The sequence below is a fragment of the Parasteatoda tepidariorum genome, chromosome 1 (genome assembly GCF_043381705.1).
Source record: "Parasteatoda tepidariorum isolate YZ-2023 chromosome 1, CAS_Ptep_4.0, whole genome shotgun sequence".
Lineage (NCBI taxonomy): Eukaryota > Metazoa > Arthropoda > Arachnida > Araneae > Theridiidae > Parasteatoda > Parasteatoda tepidariorum.
Window position 1 is genome coordinate 76555599 of NC_092204.1, and position 22531 is coordinate 76578129.

General features: G+C 30.6%; 2 protein-coding genes across 2 annotated transcripts; one reads left to right on the top strand and one right to left on the bottom strand.

Moving 5' to 3' along the window:
- Positions 1–2018: 2018 nt before the first annotated feature.
- On the top strand, positions 2019–5556 carry LOC107453479 (heat shock transcription factor, Y-linked-like). The gene is made up of 2 exons (XM_016070335.3): positions 2019–2463; positions 5034–5556. The coding sequence occupies exons 1-2, from the start codon at positions 2119–2121 to the stop codon at positions 5469–5471; spliced, it is 783 nt and encodes a 260-aa protein (XP_015925821.2). The 5' UTR covers positions 2019–2118; the 3' UTR covers positions 5472–5556.
- A 6030-nt stretch (positions 5557–11586) lies between these two features.
- LOC107453485 (uncharacterized) lies at positions 11587–17467 on the bottom strand. The gene is made up of 2 exons (XM_016070346.3): positions 17373–17467; positions 11587–14456 (listed from the first exon to the last, which is right to left on the bottom strand). Exon 2 carries the CDS (start codon positions 14436–14438, stop codon positions 12147–12149), a length of 2292 nt encoding a protein of 763 aa, XP_015925832.2. The 5' UTR covers positions 14439–14456; positions 17373–17467; the 3' UTR covers positions 11587–12146.
- Between the last annotated feature and the right edge of the window lie 5064 nt (positions 17468–22531).

Here is a 22531-nt window from a genome sequence, read left to right on the forward strand (position 1 = left end):
CTTGAAAAAGATATTAGAGGATAAGATTTCTATAGCAATTTATGTTTTATTACATAAATGTAAATTAATTAAAAATGGAAGTTTCATTTAAAACAAAAGCATTATCATAACTTCTTGGGTAATTACTCTTTTTAAAATATGAACACTTTTCTACTTAGTACTCATTTTAATATATTGTCAGACGCCTTTTCTGTCAATAATGATAATAAAAATTATGAAATAGGTTTTTTTTTTCTTCTTAATAAATTAGTAGTTTTAGAAAAGCTCAGACAACTCACACAACCTCAATACCTGACGGAACCATAGATCATTCAATTCCAAAATTTTTCTACTTTGTTTAAATATTGGTACTCGTTTAGCAAGAAAAATGCCACATCAAGTGATAAACATCGATAATAAAAATAAAAAAGTTATCGATGATCTTTTCTTTCTTTTTGAAGTGAAACTTCTAATGCGACTTCCAACAAGGTTGCGTTAAACGAGTAACGCTACCGTTGTCGTGGAAACTAGATTTCTCTTTACGTTCGTTGAGCGCACGAGGTAAGAGAAAAACATAGTTTTAAAAACAGTTAGTTCTTTGAAATTTATTAACAGTAAAACATTAAGATTTTAAAAATCTAATCAAATGACATTTTATTGCTCTGTTACATACATATATATTTCTTATTTTAAGCTTAATAGTTGATAAATCTTTGAATAAAAATTTATACTGTGCGCAAAAAGAACACCTCTGAATAACTTTTGATCTATTGACCGGATCATAATGTTCCAAAACTTAATGGTTTGAGGGGGTGTGTGACTTCAAATATGCTAATTAATTAGTGCAGAAGATAAATTAAGTTAGGGAATCATACACAAAAATATACTTTTTCTTTAAAAAATATACTTTTTTTGACTGATTCGGATTTCTGACCTCAGAATATAGGGGGTAGCCGTAATCTTTGAAATTCGGCTCCAATAGTTTGATCATTAGAGCTGTCCATAGTTTGAGACCCTTAATGCTAATTTTTACTTTTTATGCATTTCACCATACCTTGAAAACTTTTAAGGAGAATTAGAAATTTTTTTGTACATAATTATAAAATTCGTTTATCTAAAAACAACTCCATTGAGAAAAAAGAAACTTATATTAAATACTTGTTATTTTCCATAATTTTAATTAATATTAGTCGAAAAAATTTTGAATTGTAAGGTATATTTTTCGTACCATTTTAAGGAACATAATTTTACTCGGCAAAATACGAAATTTGAGCAAAATTGGTCCAACAGTTCCAAAGAAATCGAATTTTAAAAGTACGACTTTTTTAAACAACTTTTAAAACGTATAAATCTGTATATTAAAAGACTCTAACACAAAAAAAATTTATTATTACTGAACTAATGTGGAATATAGTTACAGAGAGGAAAAAGATAAATATATTTTAAATAAATATTATTCAAATGCTAAATACTTCAAATTCCTGAGAAATATTCTGGAAATATTGCAGTATATAAAGTTATAAATTTTTTTTTAAAAACATAAGTGATTCACAGTACCAAATTTTAGCGCCAAGAAAACTTAAGTAGAAATTTTTAAACATAATATTTCAATGATTAATTGATTTTATAAATAAATTCAATTTAAAAAAAAAGACTTTTCTTTTAATGGATAAAAATAGTAAGTTTCTTACAATTACTTTTATTTCTCTGCGTTCAAACATTGCAAGTAGTAATTATACTATCTTAGAAACATGTGTAATAACCACAGAATGCTAATTAAATTTAAATTATGCTGACTTAAATTAGATGAAAAAAATGTTTCTACATGAAATTTAAAATGCATTGATTAAAAGTCTGAATGACACTAAGCAATTAAATATATATTGTCATGAAATACTATTAATTATAATAAGCATAAAATCAAATTTCAAAAAAATAAGAAGCTAGCGGTTAGAACGTAAATGTTATTTGCATTAATATTTTTAAAGTTTAAAATCGTTATATAAATAATTTCCATTTCGAATGGCAACGTTTGTTCGTTTTCTCACGTTCTTTTTCGTTTGCACGTTCTAATTCGAAGTCGTTCTATTTTAGAATCTGAATTTAACATCTCAAAACGACAAAAATATTTCGTTAAACATGAAGTTTCCTGAAAAATTATGGTGCATAGTTAATAACTGTAAAAGTGGAGCCATCGGATGGACTAATAATGGCGATTCAATATTTTTAGTCTATGAAATATTTAAACAAGAATTTTTGAGTGGAGAAAATGCTGCTTTCAAAACTAACAATATCAATAGTTTTGTTCGGCAGCTAAATTTATATGGTTTTAAGAAATGCAATAGATTTAATGAAGAGCTACACGAGTTTAAGCAACCCTTCTTTATCAGGAATCGAAAAGATTTATTGTACAAAATTCACAGAAAACCTGGATCTCCCTATGACGCAAAACCAGACAATTTTTCAACCGTTTCAAAGAGCAAAGTAAGTTTTTAAGTAATCATCCATTGTATGTTATTGTAACTTTGTATCAATCAAAGATTTAAATATACGTTTAATGTTTTGGCGGTAAAGTTACTATTTTTTTATAGTTTCAAGGTCAATTCTTTTTTTAAGAAATGGACTAAATCGAGAAACAATTATTTCCCGATAAGATAGTTCAACTATTTATTCGTTACTTCTTAAAATTTTTATTTTCTTACTAGAAATCATAATCCATTAAATTTTTTTTAACATTCTAAATGGATAATAATAAAATAGAAATTTGCACTTTCAGCTAATCATAAGTTGGTTCTATCTAAATATGTGTTTATCAAACGATAATGCGTTTTTTAAGCATCTATCGGTCAAAAATAAGATTTTGACGCAGTTACCAAGAATTCGTATTTGGATTGAAAAGCAAATATTTTGTTCAAAGACTTTTTTTTTAATTCAAAATTTTAAAATTTACATAGTTTTCATTAGTTTTGGAGGTTATTGCTTGCATATTTATTCATTTATTATTATTTTTTCTGCATTTAAGGCCAATGTCTTCTAATATAAACTGAACAATCTAGAAACAACTCAACATAATTTTTTACGAAACATTGTAAAATTTTACAAAATTTGGAATTAATTTCATTCCAAAAGCAACTGTAACAAATTTTATCTTTCAAACAATCACCATAGAACTATTTCTTAGAAAAATTTTTCTTGATATCTTATTTTCTTAAAAATAATACTTCGAAAAAAAAAAAAAAACACTTTTTGCCAAACGATCTTAATAATGGCGAGTTTCTGGAATCGTTTTCACTTTCTTCGCTTCAATTCTTTTTCAACTATTGTTATTTATTTGCAGCTGTACTTTTTTGATGTGCTAACAAGGAAAATTGATAATAGCCTCGAAATCCATATTAAAATTTTATTATTGTATATAAATATTTTCCAACATAAAATAATTTTATTAAAATATAGATATATATATATAGAATTTAATTAACTTTTTTAATTTTAGTTCTGAATATATTTGTCATCAAAGTTTGTGTATTCCGCATAAGTAAAACTGCTAATTTAATATTGCGATACAAATAACGGGAACGTGCAAGTTTTAATACAAGTTTATATAGCAAATAATGCAACCAATCCTTTCTGAAAAAGTCTCTGTGTATGGTATACTCAGATTTGAAAGGACATTCAAACATCGTTAACTTGGCGATAATTTAAGAATATATAAAAAATACTCATTTGAAGTCTTTATTATGAAGTACATTGTAGTTCATTTGTATACAACGGAGTCGTGGAGAAGAGGGAAAGGAAGGAGATTCAAGATATGGAACCTGTATTCTGCCCTGATGGCATATTCGAGTGTTGCGCTCGCGAATACCTCATTGTGCAGTTCTAGTGCAATGCAAATTAAGTACTACCTTAGTACAAAGTCTCGCTAACTATAGTCTGCTTAATTTTTAAAATGTAATAATTTGTCTGAAGTCAAAACAACTTTGACATTATAGTTTGTTTACCAGGAGTTGGCACTTGACTCCGCCTTCATCACGTGGTATCCGACGCTACTAATTCGCTATTTTTAGGAGAAGGATGGGAACAATCCTGAACAAGGTTGCTATTTGGCGATCATATGACAAAAATATTTATTTCGCAATCTTTATGTGTATTTTTTTAACATTAAATATTTCATAAATTTGATGATATTTCGTTCTTTTGAGTGATTAGTTTGTTCTTTTTGAGACATTTTGCTGGGAAAACAGTTTTTAAACTTAAAATAGATTTAATTAGCTAGAGTAACGAAAGGTATAATAGAGGATGATAAAACGAAGTAAGTGAGTGCAAAAGAATTTACTGTTTGCGTTTGGTGCGCATTAAGGGTTGTCTCATTTTCAAGAGCGGAGATGTTTCTCCTCTTACTCCCGCTCTGAAATGAACTCTGTGTCTGAGGCCAACTCCTGGTGAAAGAGCTATAATTGAATTAGAATTTTTTGTTGCTTAAGTAAAATACTCTGATATCTGTAAGTATGCTTACAAATAATTTTAATTTAACCCGTTTGCTTTANTAAAATAAGAACTTTTTACTTTTTACTCGTTACTTTTTTTAAAAATACTTGTACTTTTACTCGTTACTTTTTAAAAGTAACGTTGCCATCTATGGTGATTAGTTTATCCTTTTTGAGACATTTTGCTGGGAAAGCAGTTTTTAAACTTAAAATATATTTAATTAGCTAGAGTAACGAAAGGTATAATGAGGATGATAAAACGAAGTAAGAGAGTGTAAAAGAATCCACTGTTTGCGCTTGGCGTGCATTAAGGGTTGTCTCATTTTCAAGAGCGGAGATGTTTCTCCTCTTACTCCCGCTCTGAAATGAGCTCTGCGTCTGAGGAGGTGGAACCAAGGGCCAACTCCTAGTGAACAAACTATAATTGAATTAGAATATTTTTGTTGCTTAAGCAAAATACTCTGATATCTGTAAGTATGCTTGCAAATAATTTTAATTTAACCCGTTTGCTTTATGCACACACATTTATGATGAGGTTTAGGTACGGATCTAATATTTCTTATCTTTTAGGTTCCACTCGAAGACAAACATAATTCTACTCTTTGTGGACTTGCAAATTCGACGCCAAAGAACTGCAAAATTTCGACTCTAGATTTAAGTAGGAACGACAACGAAAAGTCTAAACACTCTTCATCAAACCATTTCTTAGAAGTTTCGGCACCTTATCATTCTTACGTTCAAAATGGCTGGCTACCTGCTGATGCGGCATTTTATAATTCTGAGAAGTCGAAATCAGGATTTCCGAATGAAGTTGAAAACAAAGAAAATGCTTATTGTAACCAGTCAGCCGAAAATGACTATGTTCCATACAATTTGGATATATCTCCTAACGCATATATATTTGTTGTGCCTAGTTACGCTCTTCAGCTACCTCCATTTACAAATCAAGACATTTTTAATAGTCTTATGCACTTTATGGTTTATCCCACCATGGGATTAAGATCGTAAGTCAAAAACAAACTTTTTGGAAGAAACAAACAATTCTTCAAGTATTTCTTTCACATGAGTGTAGAAAAAAAAAGCTTTGTTATAAGCTTTTAAAGTTAAATAAAGTGCAATGACTTTTCTCACACTTAGTTAATCACATTTGGTACATATGAGTATTTATTCTCAACATCGTATATGAATGCATATAAAAATCAACATCTAAACAACGCTTAAGGCATGTTTTAATTTCTACCATGTTTGGTCTCATTTTTCTGTTAGAAAGGTGAGGAATACCACCTAATAGTTCGAACTCTGAAATAATTGCTTTAAAGAAATGCAATATTTTATACTATTTTATTTATAAAATTGATAATAGCACTGTTTATTTTGTCCACTCTCAGTAGCTGACAACAGTTTTGATTTTCTAGAGACATTCTCCAAAACGAAACTAATTAGTAGTCAATTTATACAATACTTAAACACAATATTAAACAAATTTTTTACAAATGAAAGGGAAAAAATGTTTTAGGCCCATTAAAGTAGATTTTGAGTAAGAAGTCGGGAGCCATTTTTACACAGCATTGCCCATCTGCATTGTATAATAGGTCTCGAGGAGAACCAATTTACTATATTACTGATTTCTCAGATATTAGTTTTTCCCAAAAATCAATTTTTCACAAAATGCAGCAGATGGTGATCCAATCGTTTTGGGTTTTGTGAAAAATGAGCAAAAATCGTTCTTCTCTATTGCTTTTCATATATGTTACAGTTATTCGTGTGACGTGGTTGCGAAAAATAATTGCAAGAATTATTATTTTCATCAGAAAATGAAAATTTGTTAACTTCGGGAACAAAATTAGAGCCGTGTTCATAAACTAAGCAAAACCAAAAAATAATTTTTTTTTTCGATTTACTTTCTTTTTGACTGGCAGAGAGGTTGTCTTTATTTAATTTTTTCATTTGACTCTTCAACCAATTTTCTTTTCTGCAATGAATGCTTCCTTTATTTTTATATGAATATTATGTTTTATGATATTTTGAAATATACAGATCATTCTTTAATGGTCACCATACTTAGCATTGTCAGAAATAAAAACAGAAAAGTATACAGATCTAGCGAGAAAAAACAGACACGCCATCAAAATCTTAAGTAAAAGGCGGAAAATTTCTTTCGAATTATTCCTGTTCACCTTAACTTATATTCGTTTCCTCCGGGAGCCACAAAGTTTTTGATGCCACATCTTCCTCACTTTCCACGTTTAAATTTTTCTTTGCGACCATTAATGTACCTATTTTACACTTGTAATGAAGAATATGAATTAAGAGTGATCATTATTGAATACCCTGTGAAATTTCTACTTATCCCATACTAAAAGAATCTTATTGTTACACAAAAATTTCCATGCCTTATACAAGATGCAGAAATTTAAGAGAAAAAATTAGAAACCACTAATATAACATTTTTTATTTTACACGGATAGGAATTTCAATGCTGTTGTGTTGCCAGCAGTATGTTCATCCAAAAGATAAAGAAATCCTCGGCTTTTATAATCTACATTAATCTCGTTATTAAACTTACCAAATTCTAATGTTTTTTTAAAAAATTTATGAAATTATTTTTCGTTAAAAATTTCACAATTAAAATTGTAAAATGGAAATTTGTTACCTAACGATTTTATGTCTCTTGTAAAAAGTGTTTTTTTTTTCTTGTTCACAACAGAAATAATCATAATTTCTTTTTTTTTAAATTCAACATTAAACCTAAATTACTTAACTAAAAATCGATCTTTTTTAGTTAAATAGTTTAGGTTAAAATTTTGTGAATAACGAAAAACATATACTATTTGTTTTCTTGTTGCACCCTTCCTATTCATGTCTTTCCCTTTGCGAATATCTACGTATTACATGGTTTAAACCATTTTTCTTAGTAAACCTTTCTTTCATGTTCTTTCAGCTTATTCTAAAAATACAAGAGAGAGTATGGGTTCTTCATAAAAATAGACAGCGAAATTTTGTTTTATTCAATACTGAGATTATTGTCATAGATGTTAACGACGTCACTTTGTTTCAAGTTGTCAAAAAAATTAGCAATTTATTTTTGATAGTAGCAGTCCAGATAGTTACAATTTTCATACATGGAAAAAAGTTTATTCTTTTGTTCGGGTGATATCTTTCCTTATACATATGAAATTCATTCTTCAAAGCAGTACTTACAGGGTAATTCATATTAGCAATAAAAATCTTTTCCTGATCCCCATAATGAGTTCTTTCAGTGATGTAACGCTATCAATAATTCCTTTCATCCTCCAGTCGACAGAATCTCTCATTTTGAAAATATCATAAAACCTGCTATGCCCTTTAACGTGCTATACCCTTAACAATAATATTCTTCCATTTCTTTTGAAAAACCTTTAAACTACTGCAATCCTGTTGGTAGGAAGATATTTAAAAATTTGGTGTATCTGGTAAGAGCATATCAGCAAGTTATTTTAACACTCTATTTTCATATTCCTTATAAACTTTCTCAGATGACCAAGTTCTAGAATCAAAATCCAGCTTTCTGAGTATTGTCTTATTTTCCCTTTCGTATTTGGCTCTGACCATAGTCTGCTAGCTATAAATACTGCAGCTTTATGTTGTAAATTAGACGGCTCTGATATGTAATTAAGGAAATATCCATTTTCTGTGTGAGTCTCTGAATTTTCTGTCTTTTTTTTCCCCCACATTATAAAACTCATTTTTTTTTCTTTTTATATCTAAAAAATATAGTTATCAATATTAATAAGAGTTTTAATCAGCATTAAAATATGATGCATCGCTTACATGCAACCTAATAAATATATCAAAGATCTTTTCGAAATAAAATTTCGTAAAGATTTTAAGAACTTTTCTATAAAAGAGTTCTTCATATCAATTTGCAGATTAGTTCCTGAAATTTTAAGTGAAAATTGATTATTAATGAAATTAGTTTAATTAAAAATCACACTAGCACTGTTTTTAGGCATTTTTTTTCACACCGAAATGACTTCAAATAATTAAAACTTCAAAATACGAAAATAAAAAAATTTCTTATAAAAGAAGAGGTTTATCTCAAATGGAAGTTTTTCCTTTATGGCTCAAATACTATAGCTGAAGAGGAATATTTACAATGTTTATCTAAAGTCAATGCCGATGAGTCGATCTATAAATATGTTTATTGATCGGATCGGTACAACTCATTAAAAGGTTTCAAAACATGCTTCTTCTTTGTGGATACATCACTTCCAAGGAAATTTCTGGAGCTCCAAAGGTTCGTGACTGGTAAAAAAGTATTCTGGTAATAATAAAAAGTGTTCTGACAGGTTATTTTAATTCAAGAACGAAATGTGCTACAAATCTTTCACGAAAATGCATTTTTTAAGTTGTGTTTAAAAGTATTGTTAAGATTGTTTTTCTTATAAGGAATATTAAATTAAAGGATTAAACATAAATTTCAGGGCTAAGAAAACTAACGAAATTATTATTAGTGATTAAAAATTTGTTATAATACTGAAGTATTGAGTTGTCCATCGATATTTTTTCTTTAACGTAATAACTTATTCATTAATTCAAAAAAGTGCTACACAGCATAATATTTTTAACTAATAAAAATTTCATAAACGAATAATAGCTCATTTTTCTAGTAACAACAAATCAACAAATACCAAGTTTATTTTTCTAGTTTATTCACTTCACCCACCCCAATTGGACTGGGATAGCCTGGTTGGTAGGGCGTTGGGCCAGAGAGTTCGATCACTGCAGTCTAATTTGTCTAATTTTGTCAAAATTGACTGGTGCTGAATTTGTCAAGGTCACACAGTCCTCCAAGATCGCATAACAAATCAATACATCTTGGATAATGGTTAGAAGATTGATCGTGTTCTGGTTCAGGTCAAAACTAAGATCTGCGAATGAATGGATGATGTGAGACTGTGTCCTCCCTGTAAAACGGGCTGTGACGTATGTCTGTGGCTGAAGACGTAGATGGAACCCTCTCTGCCTCAAAAATTCGCTTGATCAAGCAGGCTTGCTCTGACAAAGTAGCTTAAGTAACAACAACAAAACTCCACTATTCCGTGACCAACGGTATGAAGGTGGTAACAAATTGAGAGTCGATAGTGTTTTCTTCCCGGGCTAGCTGGTACCTATCCATTTTAAGCTGGGTGGGGTTAAAATCACCACAGGATATCGCACTCCAGTTCTTTAAAATGATAGTTCAGCGCCTAAAGTACTGATCCACCGCGAGTTAGCAGTCTACTATTTTCTACTTTTGCACCAATTATGTGAGATTGCGAAAATTAGTTTTGCATAGAAAGTTTAATTTACTTAAGCCTTTCAGTCACAAAAATGATTCGATTTGTTCTTTGAATCGCTCTCTTGACTGACAAGTGATTTTATTTATTAGTTTACGCGGCAAATTACTTATGCGAACGTAATTTTCTTATTTATTTCAACTAACCAAACCAGCCTAATTATCAGTTCCTAAGATAAGTTTTCCATTTAAACTTTTTCTATTTTTATTAAATTCTAAATATTATGTTATCTTTAAAAAAAATATGAATTTAGCTTAAAACTATACTTACAAAAACGCTCACGTCTCCCAAATATTTTATCAAATCTTTATTAACAAATTTTACGATTAGAATTGTAAGGCGAATATTTGTTTTTTACCAAACGAATTTGTCTTTTTTAAATAGTGCATTTTTGCTCGTTTATAGACAAAAATAATCTGGATTTCTTATCCTTTTTTAAATCTAATATTTAACTTAGAATATGCTTAAACAATTTTTATATCGTAAGCATTTGCAAGTAGAGAAATAAACGTATAGATAAGAATTTTAATAGGTAAGAAAAAGGAAAAAAGTCTAAATTAGTTTTCAGCTATTACTACATTTTCACTCAATCTAACTTGCTTCACCTGCTTGAAAATAAAGCTCTAGTTACTTAAATTTAATATCTAATGGATACAAAGCAGATAATTTAAGTGCCTTCTGATTGAAAATCAACTTTAACCAGTTAAAAGCGTTTGACGTGTATTCTATTGCAGTGCGTATGATGTGCATGCTCGTCATTCAAAATTAAAAAAATTACCATAACTATCAAAACTCGAATTTTCAATAAAATACAATAAGAACCTTATTTGGTGGTAAATTTCTTCTTTATTACCTTACCACTATTTAACTAAGAAAAATGGCTTTCAATTGAAGACACGCCCTCTGTTATTAAGCAGGTTTTAACATGAAAAAGCTTGTTAAGCAATTTTGGCATCAACAGCATAAGGTAAGAGATTTTTTTTAATTCAAATCCATACTCCAGCCTAAAAGACAGAATGTTATATCCGAAGCTTCTTAAATGTTTTGTTTTCAATATAAACATTCGTCTCTATCATCCTAGTCAGGATGTTATTGTAATTATGTAATGAGTAATGCTTGTTCCTGAGTAAGGAAGAAAAATTTAAAATATTTTCTTGGGATGGAAAACGGTTTCTTTTTATGTTAATCAAGATCGATGTCAATACTTTGCATCCGGCTTTACGGTCAACTAGTAGTTGATTTTGCTTTCAAAATGTTACTTGTCGTCAATATGTCACCGTTGTTAAGCAACAAACGTTCCTTTAGAGAAAACTGACTGAAGAGCGTGGATCACTTTCTTGTAAAAATTACTCCACCATTTTCAATTTATTTCAAAATAAAACAGCATCAAAGTCTGGAAAGTATATTTTGATTTCCTATAGTCCATTCTTGAAGACCACCATGATCTGTATTGATATAAATAAATTTTTGTATTAATTGATTTCAGCAAACAAACCGAGGCACCACTTTACGAATTTGTCAGCAAATTCAAATTTGTAACTTGTCAAAAAAGAAGCCACTGATTCCAAAAATATATATTAAAGCTCTGCCACTTCTTCTGGAGTAGAAGACCTGTAGTTGACAAATTTTTCAAAATATTCCCATCTATGATTGCAAACGCTTTTTTCTCATAATAAATCTGAACAAATAGAAGAATCATCTTGATTGATTTCCAGTTTATTTGAACGTAGTCAAAATCCAAAAAATTATTGAATAATGGAAAAAAATATATTGATTAGTTAAATAATATTTGAATAAAGATTAAATTAAGTAATTTTGGTCTTTATTTCTCATTAATTAGTCAAGAATGCAATTAAAATGCGAAATTTCTTGAAATACTGCTCAACAGTAATGGGAAGAGACTGCTGTAATCAATTACAACTGTTATTAACTACATATAAAAAGTACATGACATTAAACTACTTTAAATCTTAACCCCGTCATGATTGCATGTAATCATGATTACAAATTTATTACTAGTCTCAGTAACAAGTAACAATAAATTTTGACAAAAATTGCCCATGATTACTTGTAATCACAACAAAAATCGATTATAGGTGAACATGATCACAAGTAACCAAAATGTTTGTTAACAAGCATCGTGACTATAAGTAATCATAATGTACAATCACAAGCAATCATGATTATCAATGATCATAATTTAACGGTTTCAAGAACTCTAAAAACAAATAATTAAAACAAGCACACTTAAAATACTGAAAAATTGTAGAACCGTATGGATCGCATTCTCATAAAAGATACAAATTCATTTTATTATATTTAAAAATAAAATAGCTGATAAGTTTGAAAGAACAAAAACATTTTCTTATTTTCTGTTTTTGAATGCTTTCATGATTTCTACTGTTATATCACTATTTTTGTCAATACTGTCAGAATCCTCCTTGTATTCTGTGTTGTCGCCTTCAGCATGTTTGTCTAACATATAAAACAACGCCCACCTTTTATAGTCCGCAACAGTTTCGCTACAGTAATCCGAAAAAGGTTCGATGTTATCCAATTTGCATTTAAGTTTTACAGCTGTCCTTTTTGAGATAGAAAGCCATTTAATTAATTCATTCGGGTGGTAAAAATTAGGATAATCCTCATGCACAGCACGCACCAAAAATGCCATTCCTTTCTCAGAAGTCACAAATGAATTTTTGAAACGATTGACTTTATCGACAGAACCGAGGCACCACATTACGAATTTATGAGCAAATTCATATCTGTAATATTCTAAAAAAGATATTACTGATTCCAGGAACGTATTTTTAAATTCTGTTACTTCTTCAGGGGAACAAAAATTATAATTGACAAATTTCTCAAAATTTTCCCACCCTTGATTTTGAGCACTTAAATCCCATAATAAATCTGAACATATAGAAGAACCATCATCATCATCTACTTCGTGGATAAATGCTTTTTTGAATTTATAAATATCGCCTTCATTTTCAAAATGCCAATTCATGAAACGATCAATTAGATCATAATCACCCATGCAAACTAAAGACTTGTAGATTTTATTCTTGTCCAATATTTTTCCCTTAAATTCCCGAACTTCTTTTGCTGATTTAAAACTCCACGTGAATAGTGTTTCAATTGCTTGAAAATCATTTTCACATATCCAAGCTTTGCACAAATCCTGTCCGTACTCTACCATCACGCTGTACTTGAAGTGTTCGATGTCGTCACTTGAAGTCAGATACTTCGTCATTAAAGTGTCAATTAAACTCAGTTTGTTCGAACGCAAAGTCGAAAATAATCCATAACTCTTAATCATATTAAAAAGAATCTTTTTACTTTCTTTCTCAGTAGCGCATTTTAAAATCATACATATAGTTTCAACATCATCTACAGCAATAAAACGACATAAGAATATGCCTGAAGAATACTCTAAGAACTGAATCAATGATTTCTTTAATTTTAATGGGCTTTTCATCCAAATTTCCCTAAACACTTCAATTATAATTTCGTTCCCTTCTCTGATTTCCTCAAAAATACGTGGCATTATTTCAACAAAAGTTTCCTCTGAAACGCAGTCCAATATTATACAGAATGTGGGCAAAAAGAATCTTTGCCATGGCCAATCATAAAATAAAGCTTTCAAAATTTTTTTTGAATGAGCTTGAAAAAACTCTTTTTGTTGATTTTTATCATTCAATTGTGATAACAAAAAACATAAACTATTCGTTTTATCGTTGCAGCTTAGATATTCATGTCTTTCCCAATCTGAATATTTACTTATGGCAAGGTTCAACCATTTTTCTAAGTATACAATTCTTTCATTTTCTTTCAGTTTATTCCAAAAATACTTGAGAGAGTATGGGTTTTTAGCAAAAATAGACAGTGAAATCATGTTTTGTTCAATACTAAGATCATTGTCATAGATGTTATCGACATCACTTTGCTTTAACTTGTCAAACAAATTTAGCAATTTGTTTTCCATAGAAGCAGTCCAATATGCAATTATGTGATAAGCATAATTTTTATAGATGTAATCAAGTTCATTCTTTTTGTCGGTTGATATCTTACCCCATAGATATGGGAGGCATTCTTCAAGGCAGTATTTACAGGCTACTTCATATAAGCAATAAAAATCTTTTTTCTGATCTCCATTATTAATGAGTTCTTTCAGAGATGTTACGTTATCAATAATTCCTTCCATTGTCCAGTAGACTGAACCTCCCATTTTGAAGATATCATAAAATCTGCAATATCCTTTGTCCTCATTCGGAACAATTTCTCCATAACAGTAATATTCTTCGATTTCTTTTGCAAAACCTTTGAACAACTGCAATCCTATTGGTAGAAAATTTTTTGAAACTTTGCATTTTAGTGTATGTGGCAAGACCATGTCAGCAAGTTTTTTTAACACTCTATTTTCATATTCCTTGTAAATTTTCTCAGCCGACCAAGTTCTAGAATCGAAACCATAGCTTTCTGAATATTGTCTTATGTCTTCTTTTATATCTAATTCTGACCATAGTCTGCTAGCTGTAGACACTGCAGCTATATGTTGTAAAGTAGGTGGCTCTGATATATAACTAATGAAACATCCGTTTTCTGTATGCTCCTCTGTGTCTTCTCTCTTGCTTTTTTTCCACATCATAAAACTCATTTTCCTTCCTTTTTATATCTGCAAAATATAGTGTCCAATATTGATAAAATATATAAAAGTAAATAAATATTATATAAGTAAATAAATATTATATTATAAATGAAATATAAGTAGTAAAATATGGTGAATCGTTTACATGCAACCTGATTAATATCTCTTACGCCTATACGAAATAAGCTTATATGAACTTTTTTTATACAAGAGTTTGATAATTTATAGAATTATTCCTCCATTTTTAATTGAAAATTGATTACAACTGATAATAATTTTTTATCAAAATTACACTGCTATTGCTTTCTTAGACACTATTTACTCTGAAATAACTTCAAAATAATTCAATAGTTCGAAAACAAGAATTAAAAAAATCTTCTTTAAAAAAAGTCTCATCCCAAATGTCTTTCTTATGGATCAAATACCTGGATTTAGTATGAAGTATATTAACAAGGTTTCATGAAAATCTTTATTTATCAGATCAGTATGAAACATTAAAAGATTTCAAAATAATAAGATTTAATAATTGCTTTCAACAACATTTCCAGAACTCGTCATGATAGGTCTCTTCTGGAATGTTTTTTAAATCATTGGTATAAGCTTCATGAACTTTGTCAGCTGACCAAATAGATGTCCTTTCATTGGACTCATCAAGTGTGGAAGCAAAAGCTTGCATCGTAGAGTGGCTGCAGAACCGTTGGCAGTTAATATTGGTCAGGAGTTGAATGACGAACATGGTGAATTTGCAAATTTACAATCGCCCACTTTGTCCAGCTGGAACTTTTTTGAGTGTTTAATGCTTGCTTTAATTAATGTGCTAAACAAATGTAATTTAACTGTCTGACTTCAAGACTTTAGTCATACAGGTAGCATCACATTTCGTTGCAAATGTTCTCCAAAATTTTTAAAAATTAATTTTTGATTAGATATGTTTAATAAATTAAAATGTTTTAAAATAGGCTCTTTTTGACCAGATACATTACTTCCATTGAAATTCCCAGGTTTAAAAAACACGCAAGGCTCTTTCTGACTAATAGAAGGTTTACAATATTTGATATTGTCGTCCTGCCAGAACTTTTAGGAATGTTTAATGTCAGCTTTGTTAGAAACATTAACATGGATGAGTTCAAGAACTCAGTCACATGCATTGCTTCACACTTTCGTCGTTGATGGCATTCTACCACCAGTTTCATCGTTTATCTGCGTAAAACTTTCAAAAATTGAATTGCACCTGTGATAAATTCTGTCACAAGTTTCATTTCCCCCAAAAATTTAATTCTGTACCATTCAAAATTTAGTAAAAATTACACGAGCATTATTGGTGATCATCCCAATAAAAGCATCACTTCTGTCCTTATACAATCGTATTTCGGTGCATGATCGTTTATCGTAAAATATTATAATTGGTTATTGAATTTTGTGTGATGTAAAAATAATGTTTATAGAAAACTCCTTATCATTTTAAGTTTTTTCTAACTACAAAAGTAACTTAGGAAATTGCTTGAAATTTCTTAAATGTTTAAGATATTCGCAAATCGGACTTTTTATTAGATTCACAACAAAATTATGAAAATTTGTTTTACTTGTGCAGTATCAAACTGCTCTAAGTATTTATATATTAGTGCAGTTTTCAAAGAATTTTTTTCAAATTTTAAAAAATACTATTTTGTAATTAATTTTAAATTGCCCAAATTTTTTTTCGTATTGAATATTTTTAAAGTTATGGCAAAAACTAAGAAGTAAGCAAAAACTAAGAAAAAAAAAATGAAATTTTTATAAAAAAAAGTCCGTATTTCTATAAATATTTAAGTCTGACTTACGAAATTTTATGTAATTATTTCAAATAATAACCAAAATAATTTTTGAAAGTTATAAATGTATTGCTACATTTTGGACATAGGGCGTTCAAAATCAATATTTTCCTTTTGTAATTCATTGTTGGTCCCTCAAACCTTTAAAATCTTAAAACTTTATTTATAAGTATCAGAAATTGCATGATCGAAAAATTTCCGAATTTATAAAATGATTCTTTAAGTATCTCGTGAGAAATATGAAGAAAAGTTATTAGTATAAAAGTGTTTCCATTATTTTGTCCATCCCTCTGTGTTTTTGACTTAATTTTTGATGACGTTTTTTTGAAAACCGTGTATTTAGATTTGCAATTATGTGGGGGCCTTAGCAGAGCATTTGGCTATCAAATTAATCTGTATATCAATAGTCTTACAACTAACAGATAATCCTGCAAGATTATTGTAAAAATACAAACTCAACATTGAACATTTTTCGGAATCTTAATCTTAAAAATAATCAAAATTTATATTAAAAAAAAATTCGATTATTGTTTAAGAAAGCAATAGAAAGGCAATAATTCAAAACACTTTCAAAGCATTTTGAATTTTTCAAAATAGGAAAAGACAAAAAGTGAAAAAGGAAAATAAAAATTTCAAAATTTTCGAATGCTTGCCTAAATTATCCTAAAAATGAAAGGTAGCAATAGAGAAGAATTCGAATGCAAAATTACACAGTATATCTATATTATTCATATCAATATTATATTATATATTATTCATATTAATATTATATATATATGTAACGTAAAAAGCTTATATTATTTCCCTGCTCGGTCCGACTGCATCATTTTACATATATATATATATATATATATATTCAAAATCTNTCTCTTTTTTTAGAATTAATTTCAAATAATTGTTACATTGCAAACAATTTATAAAATTCGTGGTTTAAAGCAATGTTATAATTAGTTTAATGTCTATATATATTATATATATATATATATATATCATGTATCAAAATTATTATCAATTAGAGAAACTCAACACTTAATATTTTTTAAATCTTAAAATCTGAAAAAAAAAACTTAAATTATGATTTTAAAAAACAAATGCTTATTGTTTAAGAAAGTAATAAAGAAGCAATAATTACCTTTTAAAGCCTTTCTGAATTTTTCAAAATGGGAAGATATTTTTACGTGGTAAGGTATCAAAATGTGAAAATAGAATGAGAAACTTTTAAAAATGTCGAATGCTGATTTAAATTATCTTAAAAATAAAAAGTAACAATCGAATTTGGCTTCCAATTTACGCTGTATATCAGTAGTTTCACAATTAACAGATATCTTCCTTTATCTGTAATTTACGGGAAATAAAATGTATTGCTTGAATCTTTTTTTTTTATTTATTATTTTTATCAACATTATCGTTGAAGAAGTTTTAATAGGTGATTGAAAAAATGAAATAAGTGTTGAATAAATGGACGCCTGATATGCATTACAATAATATCAAGTTACAATAATTTCTTCTTGTTATGTTCTTAGTTTTCTCCACTTTTTTTATTTATTTATTTAAAACTGTTATCTTCATAAATTTTAAAATAACAATGTATATATACTTGTTTTGTGAATTCCTTAAGTTATTTTCCTAACAAAAATTAGAATTTATTTTACTCATTTCTAGTTTAAATTTACTTACCTATTTTTTTCTCGACTTTTAAACTTATGTTTAAGAAAAATGTAATTTTATTATAAAAGATGAATTAGAGTAATTATAAAATAGTGAAATATACGGAAATGAGCATTTGTCATTCAGAATAATGCATTAAAACTAAAGAATAATTATTCAAATTACTCTTGAATAATAAGTAAAATTTCGTTCATTAGTCAGAAATATTTTGCATAAGGATAAAATTATTCTATATGAACTATCTTTATTTCTCATTCATTAGTCAAGAATAAATTCAAAATGAATAATTTCTTGAAAAAATACTGCTCAATAAAAATGGGTGCGACTACTGTAATCGATTACAACTGTCATTAACTACAGATAAAACTATATAGCGATAAACTATTTGTAATCATTATTACAAGTACTCTTGAAACAATTATTTCTGATCATAAGTGGTTATTATCGCTTGCAATCAGAACAAGAAGCGATTATAGGTGACAAGTACACTGGTGTGCAAAACTTAAGCAACAAGTGCGTTTTTTGTCATAACTCTACAAGAAATCATCCGATTAACATGAAATTTGAATATGACGTACTTTATTTTGTACTTAAACGATGGTAAAAGAATAATGGAGCAGAAATGAATATAAAGCTTAAAGTAGGGTATGGAACAAAAAAGGCTTTATTTGACATATAGTGGCGTTACACATGATTGCCTGAAGAAGCGTAAGTACAACTGGCAGATGTTCCCTAGTATGGGATATGCCCTCCCCTTACTGTAATTGTTGCTTGGCATCGTCTCTCCATGCTAAGCACCAGATTACCCAGGAAATCTTGCGGTAAACGTCTGCATTCCTCCTTTAACGCATTTTTCAGCTGATGGGTGTTACCAGGAGGATACTGTCGTGTCGCAAGACGTCTCCCTAATGCATCCCACGCATGCTCTATGGGATTTAGATCTGGAGAGTAAACTGGCCAATCCATTCGTGTGATATCTTCACTTTCTAGTAGCTCTTTAACATTAGCAGTACGGTGGGGCCCGGCATTGTCATCCATAAAAATGAAGTCTGGTCCAATGGCCCCTCGGAACAGACGCACATGGGGTAGGATTACCTCATTGCAGTAGCAGTCTCCAGTTACAGAACCTCGGTCGAAGATCTCAAGTCCGCCCGTTCAACATAATGCCACCCCAGACGACAACTCCAGGACCACCGTAACGATTTCTTTCCGCGATGTTATTGGGATGAAATTGAGCTCCAACCTCTCTCCAGATCAACTGACGTTGAGAATCGCTTGTAGCACTAAAACGACTCTCATCTGTGAAGAGGACGCGACTCCATTGATGAGGTGTCCAGGTTTCGTGTTCTCTGTACCACTTTAAACGGTGCCGCCGATGGCTAACTTTTAAAGGTATGCAGCGCTTAGGACGTCTAGCAAAAAAGCCACCTTTGTGAAGGCGTCTGGCCATTGTAAATCTTGATACTTGTCGTCCTGTGGCTGTGCACAGTTGCTGAGAAAACGGCTGACTGAAAATGGTTTCTTTTCGCCTGGAGGACAATGTAACGGTCATCTCTTTGTGTTGGTTTCCTTGGACGTCCACCACCAACCTTCCGAACAGCTGTACCAGTAGTTTTAAAGGCATTCCAAGCATGAGAAACAACACTTTTGTTGATCCCGAACTCTTCGGCGACACTGGTCACACTACGCCCCTCCTCAAGCTTCCCAATCANCGTGCCACAGGTCCCTGGTTCGATCCTCGGGCCGGGCAAGGTTGACTCAGCCTTTCATCCCTTCAGTGGGTCGATAAATGAGTACCAAGCATGCTTGGGAACTAAACACTGTGGGTTTCGCGTTCGACTGACCCACCTAACCGGAACATCTGCTCCTGCACCCCAGAGCCCAAAGGTCAAGAAAACAGAGATGGGCACAGTAGGCATTGGCCCTCTATGAGCTGTCGCGCTGCTGAGTTTTGTATAATTTAGTCACATTTATTATTACTATTGGTGTCATTTTTATTATGTAGCCTAGTACTATGGATGGTGTTTTCTACACTAGGGAACGTTGCAAGCTCCATACCGCCAATACTTCCGGGTTACTGTTTCCGGTGTATTTTAAAGCCATTTGGCTCACAGCTTGATCATTGTGCTTTGAGATTCTTTCAAACGTGGTATTTGATTACTTATTACTTGTGTTTACAATGCTAACAATACTTGTATTTACAACGCTTAAGGTGCTATCACTAACGTAAGATGGTGCACAGCTTTCAACAAGAACAAACAGCAATAAACAAATGGAAAAAGGCCAAATCAGGATTGACAAAAAAGCGGGTTATTCAAAATCTAACAACCATGTCACCTTTTTTAACAATATATCTATAAATAACAAAAGCAAATTTTCATTTCAAACTCACCAGAATTACTTAATAACATTAATATCTTCTGAAATACATCAGATTTAAACTCAGAAATTATCTAATTTATTTCTTTTATTGAAAACAAAATTATCCGTTTGAAAATATCGCCTAGCAGAATAAGCTGTAGTAAGCAGTTGCAAACTTTCTAACAGGAACTAAAGTAGGTATTGATCTAGAGATTGTTATTGTTTACATTTATATTAAAAACACCATCCATAGTCATATTTTTTACTTTAATTAAAAAAAATCACGTTCATTCAGAGAAAAGGTGTTCTTGTGTTTAATTTCGTTATCTGAAATATCGTTTGCACAAATTAATTAGCGTATTTGAGGTTAATCATTTGAATCATAAAGATAGACACTTATAGTTCCTGAAATTCCGATCATTTGAACAAAAGTTATTCAAGGTAATGCCCGCATTTTTGCAAACTGTACATCGAAATAGTTGCATCTTGTTTTTAACAATGCGTTCGCTGTTAGGGGGATTTTCCTTGTGTAACGTAAGAAGATATTGTTTAAAATCTAAAATCAGGCAAATATCGAAAGAAAAAGGACACTAAGCACAATCAATACGTCAACCAATCCACTTCTGCTGCTCCGAAGAAGATGGATTGTAACGTAAAAGTGTCTCTTCACGCTTCCGGTGAAGAATTTATACTAGAATGACCTTCTGTATGACTTGACGTTTAATTACAAAATTTTTCAACCATTTATAATGTCTATTAATTTTATCTCATGGAATTGTCGTGGTATAAGAAATAAGCTTTTAGATATCAGGGATATTATTTGTAAATATTAGCCTGTATGTTTCGCTCTGCAGAAAACTCATTTAATGTCATCTCATAGTTTTAAATTGCGTAATTACTCTTGCGCTCCCGACAAAATTTCGATTATGGAAATCATCCTCATGGCGGCGTAACAATTTTAACTTCAAAAGCTTTTCAATCAGCTCACCTTTCATTATCAACCTCATTACAGGCTACCATAGTTCAAATCCATAAAATTGTTCTCCTCTCAGTCTGTCTATCTACCTCGTCATGTACCCATTTCTCAAACAGATTTCAACTCACTGATAGTTCAGTTACCTTCGCCTTTTATTTTGCTCGGAGATTTTAATAGTCATAGCGAATTGTGGGATAGTTCCGCCTCCGATGACTGGGGGCGTAAAATCGAACAACTCATCCATGACCATAATCTCTGTTTGCTTAATAAAGGCAAAGAAAGTTACTTTAATCCACCTAGTGGAATGTCTCATTCCATTGATCTTGCATTACGTTCACCCACTATCTTACCTTCTATAAACCTTTCTGCGAGTTAAAATCTTCCCAACAGTGATCAATTTCCCCTCATTGTATCATATTTTGCTTCTGTTCCCATGAGTTCATGACCATCAACTTTCATATTTCATCGAGCTGGATATGGAGAATATGATAACTCGTAATACTATAAGTGCTGCTGTTAATAATGTTACATCTGTAATTTTCCAAGTGGCAGAAGAAAATATTCCAAAGTCGTCAAGTTCACTTCCTTGCCACCGCAAGTCGAAGTGGAATGAGGAATGCGCAGCTACCTACAAAGAGCAGTGACGCTTGTGGAACATCTTCCGCCGTTACCCTTACACTCTTAACCTTATAGCCTTTAAATGGGAAAAAACTATATCACGAAAGATCAGACGCAAAAGTCAAAGAGAATCTTGGTCCCATTATGTCTCGTCCATAACATCTTCTACATCTCCCAGAGAAGTCTGATCGAGAGACAAGCGAGTTAGCGGCATATATCACGAATTTCAATTTCCGATATTTCAGAACCGGTACCATTTACTTTTCTCCTGCAGACGTTTGTAATATGCTTGATGATGCATTTGCTGCTGTCTCGAGAGTTACAGTAAATCGTTTCAACACCATAAGCAGAACGTCGAAAGGAATAATATAATTTTCAAATCGCGACGCCTCTGTCAATATAACAGTGATTTTAGATTTACCGAATTACAGAGAGCACTGTATCGAAGTAAAAACACAAGCCCCGGTCTCGATGGTATTACGTATAACATGCTCCCCGTAAATGAGGTAATGACAAGGTATGTGTAAGCTTGTTACAATCAAACCACTAGGCCTATACTTTGCTGCTTTTGATGTGGAAAAAGAAAACACGGTATCAGGGGCAACTTCATACGCTTCAAAATATTTTACTTATTGTGCGTTACCTGACGTTCAGTGAAAGTTTTCCAA